The sequence below is a fragment of the Diceros bicornis genome, chromosome 12, assembly GCF_020826845.1.
Source record: "Diceros bicornis minor isolate mBicDic1 chromosome 12, mDicBic1.mat.cur, whole genome shotgun sequence".
Classification (NCBI taxonomy): domain Eukaryota; kingdom Metazoa; phylum Chordata; class Mammalia; order Perissodactyla; family Rhinocerotidae; genus Diceros; species Diceros bicornis.
In genome coordinates, this window is record NC_080751.1 from 18,631,634 (window position 1) to 18,637,633 (window position 6,000).

The window sequence follows — 6,000 nt, forward strand, 5'->3', positions numbered from 1 at the left end:
GAGTCAAGTGAATTATCTATTCAGTAAATTAAGAAGATAAGTCAGCACAGTGATTTTTGCTTATTTCCTTATTTAGAAATCAGCACTATGGAAGATCTCAATATAAATGCAATAATACTGCTTTGCAACCACAAAATAGAGAACAAGAGTAAGAACTTCACCTACCCAAGTAATTTTTAAAATAATTTACATTTAATCTTATTTTGGTACCAAACTATTCTTAAACTAGTTAAAAAAATTTTTTTTTCATTGTACAAATGATTTTCAGCCATGGGCCAAAGGTTTTCAAAACTATGCTCAATGGAGAAGTGTCTTAGGGGCCACCAGGAAGCACTGAGGAGTGAACTCTGGGCATCCCACCTAACTTCCACCAGAGTAGCATCACATATCATATGTATAAACATCTTGGATTTCTGCCTAAGATTTAATTTAAAGGAAGAACTGTATTTTTTTTTTTTAAGTTTGATAGTCATTGCTCAAGATGGTCTAGTAAATAAGAAAAGCCCTAGGCAGACACTGATCAGTATCTTTTATATTCCTGGCCAATCCTGACACCTTTCCTAGTAGCTAAAAATTTTAAATCTTTTAAAAAATGAAGTAGTAATTGTTTATGATGGTGTCTTGAACCAGTGTATTTAACATCTCTCCCCAACAGACAGTAAAAACAGCACATGCTTTGGTGGGGGACAGACTTGAGTTTGAGTCCCAGCTCCACTACAGCTCAGTTACTCCAGATGTAAAGAGAATATTAACAGTATTCACTTCACTTGGTTACTGTGAGAAATAAATGAGATAATGTAATTTCCAGTTCCTGACAGCACGCTCCCCAAATGGCATTAAAAGATTAAAAGTACAGAAAGGAATAAGCCCACAACAGCAAAAAGGTAAGGGTGGGCTTATCACCTAATGAGAGAATTCTATAGATCTGGAAGTTAGAAAATAAACTGGAATGGAAAAGAGCAATGAAAGCCACAGCCCAAAACATATCATGAAAGTCTAGATAGTGTTTGAAGCCCATGTGCCCTTCAGAACTCTTCTGGGGGTTGGGAAGATGAGGTCTCAGGGGAAACAAAAGAGAGAAGTGAGGCAGAAAATGGGGAAACTTATTCCCCTAAAGGTCTCCTCCACTCTCTATCAACACAGAGTACAGATAACCAGAGTACAGATAACTCACGCATAAAGATTCCCAGGCTCTTCAGGAAAGAAATAGAACGAATCTATCAGGAAGATCTGTAGCCTGTTAGCTCCTAACCCATTCACCTTAAATCATGGTTCCCAAACTGTGTGCCAAAGCACCTGGAGCACCACAGCAAACTCAGGGAGGTATGTGGAATATTTTAAATTTGAAGGAAACACAGCAACATCTTTCAGATACCATGTAATCTACTATTAGGTTGTTTGGACCTAACTGTGAGATATTTCTTTTCCAGAAGTGCCATGAAAAATATTACTGAGACAGTAAGGGTGCTATAAACCAAGAAAGTTTGGGAATTTCTGCTCTAAAACAAAGCATGCCCCACCCATATCCAATTTACTAGGCAGTCTTCCTGCTCAAAGAGGAGGCTTAGTAGAAAGAGATCTATTTACTCAATTAAAATACACACACACACCCCCCAGTTACTCATTCTTAAATATAAGCGGACAACCAAGGATAACCCAACACGAAGAAAATTAGGAGCATTAAAGACTGGTAAAGAAAAGAGAAAAATTGGTCCCAGAGGAAACATAATTCAAGGAAAAAAAAAAAAACCAAAACACTCTAATTAGTACATCTAGAGAGCTGAGATTATTACATTTGCAAAATAACAGGATGCTATGATAGAGGATTACTCAGAACAAGGAAAAAAGAGCTCTTAGAGACTAAAAACATGAAAAAGCCAAAAGAGAGACTAAATGAGCAAGTTAAGGAAATTTCTCAGAACATAAAGCAAAAAAGACCTAGAAAGGAAAAAAAGAAAAGAGAAAGAGGTACAATCCAAGAAATCCAAAATCCACTGAAGAGGAGTCCAAAAAAGAGAAAACAAAGATAACAGGAGAAAGGAAATTACGGAAGAAATTAATGGAAGGCAGTTTCCCCAAACTAAAGTAGTCTCCAGATTCTAAGGATCCACCAAGTACCAAAGCCATTAAAAGACCCACACTTAAGCACATTCTGGTTAAATTCCAAAATACCAAAGAAAAAATTCCAAAAGTTCCAGGGAGAAAAAAAATGATCACCTAAAGAGAATTGGACCAGCATCATATTTCTCATCAACACTATAGGCTAGAAGACAATGAAGTAATATCATCAAAGGTATGAAAAGTTATTTTAGATTAGATTTCCCTATCTAGTCAAAGGATGAATAAAGAGAAAGACTAAATTTACATTTAGATAAACACAAATTACCTCCTTTTGCACCTTTTCTTAGGAAAATATTTGAGGATGTAGTTCCCTAAAATGACTGAGAAAGAAATAGATACAGGCTACAGAAAATAGTGGATCCAAACCTAGAGATGGAGTGAAAGTAAGTCCCAAGACAAGTGCAGACCTAGATAGAGAGCAATGAATCCAGATTGGAACAAGAGGATGAAGGGACCCAGGAGGGTGGTCTTGGGTTTAGAGGAGAAGGACTCCCTGCAAGTGTGTTGGGCAAGACAGAAAAACCTGAAGATATTATGAAGAAATATTTTTCTTTTGTCAACAAAGGTGGGAAAGGGCAGAAACTCTAGGAAAATAAAAAAGCAATACAAAACAAAGGCATTATTTCTGGGGCCTGCCTGGTGGCATCTCGGTTAAGTGAGCGCACTCCACTTCGGCGGCCCGGGGTTCGCAGGTTTGGATCCCGGGCGCGCACCGACGCACCGCTTGTCAAGCCATGCTGTGGCGGCGTCCCATATAAAGTAAAGGAAGATGGGCATGGATGTTAGCCCAATCTTCCTCAGCAAAAAGAGGAGGATTGCCAGCTGATGTTACCTCAGGGCTAATCTTCCTCAAAAAAAAAAAAAAAAGGCATTATCTCAATAAGATAAAAACGAAAAAAGGGCCCAAATTAAAGCACTTGATAGAACATAAGTAAATGATTCCATTTAACTACAAGGTTAGAAAACTTCTTCAAGAGAAAAACAAGGGGTTGTGACATTGGACCCATGAAGTGTGATTTATAATCCTAGCACACTACTGGACTCTGCAGTAAACAATATTTACATCATCATAACAACAAATACTGTTTACTAGATTTCAGTTTTTAGAGACAATCTAGGGACATCAAACATTCAAGATCTGGTTGCAGAACAGTTGAGTTTTAATAGTCTTGTTAATGTAAAGCATGCAGCTGACAAAAGGTATGAGGTGGAAGACGGACCTGGAAGCCAAAGCTTTTCAAGTAGTAGTTGGTTGAGGTGGGAGAGCATACCAGGCAACCTGAGGAAGCATATCAGGGCCAACACACAAAATTCTAGATCTTAATATTTTCTTACACCCTTCATCCATGCTGGGCTAAATAAGCTAGGCATCTTCCACTGATATAAAACATACTAAATTCTGATATGTTTGCTTTAAAGACTTTCCATTTCAGTGCACTCATGTAGTCCAGGGGCTGGCAAACTTTTTCTGTAAAGGTCTAGAAAGCAAACGTTTTCAGCTTTGTGGGCTAGATGGCCTGCAAGTTTTGACAGCATCCCAGTGGGCAGTTTCCTGCTTGCCAACCTCAGTCTACCGCATCTCAGCAAACTTCACCATCTAGTGGGCTACAGCCACACCTCCTTCAACATCTGAATCTCAGCTTGGGAAAGGTGGCCCCATTCCAAATTTGTTCCTTCCTTGGATATTCTGTCTCAGCCCTGGAAGTAGTGACTGCTCCCTATATCTTCTATTCCTGTATTTTTTAGAGATCTCTTTACCTTAGTAGTTTTTTCAGTAGTTAATTCCCAGTTACTTGTTAATAATGGTTATACTAAATTTTCCCTGTTCAAATTACTGTGTGATTTCTCTCTTTGAAATGGACCTTGACATACATATTTCAAAAATGACATTACATATAAGTGATCTAAATACTAAATACAAAGCAAAGAGGGGCCAGCCCGGTGGCACAGCAGTTTAGTGCCCGAGCTCCGCTTCGGCCGCTGAGGGTTTGCAGGTTCAGATCCCGGGCGTGCACTGACACACCGCTTGTCAAGCCATACTGTTGTGGCGTCCCATATAAAGTAGAGGAAGATGGGCATGGATATTAGCCCAGGGCCAGTCTTCCTCAGCAAAAAAAAAAAAAAAAAAAGAGGAGAAATGGCATCAGATGTTAGCTCAGGGCTGATCTTCCTCACAAAAAAAAAAAAAGCAAGACCCAACTATATGCTGTCTACAAAACACCTACGTTAAACATAAACACACAAGTAAAAAGGAAAAGGATGGAAAAAGATACACCTTTTAAACACCTATCAAAAGAAAGTGGTAGTGGCTATACTACCAGGGATAAAGAGAGACATTTTGTAATGATAAAGGAGGTCAACTCATCAAGGAGACATAATATTTACTGATGCTTTCACACCAGGCACTGTGCATTGTATGTGTTCAAATATGTGTCAAACCCCATAAGGCAAGTATTAGTATCTTCATTTTACTTATGAGGAAATAAGGCTAGTAAGTGCAGAATACAGAATAGAACTCAGAATCTGAGCTCTTAAAACTATACTATACTGACTCTCCAAAAAGGTAACTGAACAATTTGACAGTGGAGGTCCATTTTTGTAAACAAATACAAAGCATTCACACATAAAACTGTATGAAAGAGTTTATAAATCAAACTATTAACAGAGGTTATCATGATACTCTTCTTTTACAATAAATACGTAACATTTGTGTAGCAAAAAATTTTTGAATCTAAAAAATTACATCTATGTGACCCCACTCAGGACCTTAAAAAAAAAAAAGGAGCAACCAGATTGTTTATGTGAAAATTCATTCTACTTATAAACTACATTCTAGTTCACAAGTAAATATCCTGTTTTTCAACTCTGAAAAAAGCTTAAGCAAGCTGCAGCACAGCTTCACACATATCCACGGTCAACGTCCAAGTCCCAGAGACCTTGCAAGACTTTGTTCCTGGTAAGAAACAAATGTACATGATTGATAACCTTCACCTTTACAGTTACGGAGAACTCCTGTGTGTAATCATGTCCCCTGCACTGAGTGGACGACAACGGGGTGCCCATCTCAGACACTAAATTGACGTGTCTGTCCAATTTAAGGAACAGGATGCAAAACAACTTATTCTACTGCCACCCACTCAGAGATGACAAAGGTGTATTACGGAAGGCCAGCCAGCTGGTCGTGTCTTTAATGAGGCGCAAGCTCTGGCTTGGCGTCTCATCTCGGGGCTGTACCACCACCCTGGCAGCGTCTGTGGTTTATAATCCAGAACACCAGGCGTCTCCCAAGGTGCCCCCCACCCGCCCTGCATCGGGCCGGCTCCCACATTCACCCCGTCAAGAGCACGTCCGCTCCTCACAGGCTTTGGGGCGCCGCGCTAGTCCCCAGGCCGGGTCGCGGGACCTCCAACAGGTGCGGGCGCAGGTCCGTGTGGGCGCGGCCCCCCACCTACCTTCGAGGGGTGTTGAGGAGCCGCTGCTGCTCGTCCCCTTCCTCCTCATCCTCGTCTGTCTCGGAGTCGGGGTGACAGTAGCAGAAGGCCCCGCTGCTCCGCTTGCGCTTGCGGCTGCCCGGGCAGTAACAGAAGCCGTGGCCGGCCGCGTCGCCGCCAGTCTCCGGCCTTCGGGCTGAGGCCCCCGGCCGAGAAGCCGGGTCCTGCTGGGCTCGGGCTCGCCCCGGCTGGCGCAGGACTCGGCTGCTCAGCGAGCCCATGGGCCACGGCTCCCTGGGACTTCAGGGAGCGCACCTCAGGGAGCCCAGCGGAGACCGTCTCCCGCCATGGTCAGGCCGCCGCTGGCCTCCACCCAGCCCGGGTGCCTACACCGCCACCTTCTCGCGCCCAGCCCCAACCGTCGCAGCACACACTACCACCTCCATCC

General features: G+C 42.1%; 1 protein-coding gene across 1 annotated transcript in view; it reads right to left on the minus strand.

Moving 5' to 3' along the window:
- The window catches only part of GMCL1 (germ cell-less 1, spermatogenesis associated), a 50,624-nt gene extending 44,624 nt beyond the window's left edge, over positions 1–6,000 (minus strand). The window contains exon 1 of the mRNA XM_058551031.1: positions 5,574–6,000. Within this exon, the coding sequence (XP_058407014.1) occupies positions 5,574–5,833 (260 nt within the window). The 5' untranslated portion in view covers positions 5,834–6,000. The remainder of the gene's footprint in view (positions 1–5,573) is intronic.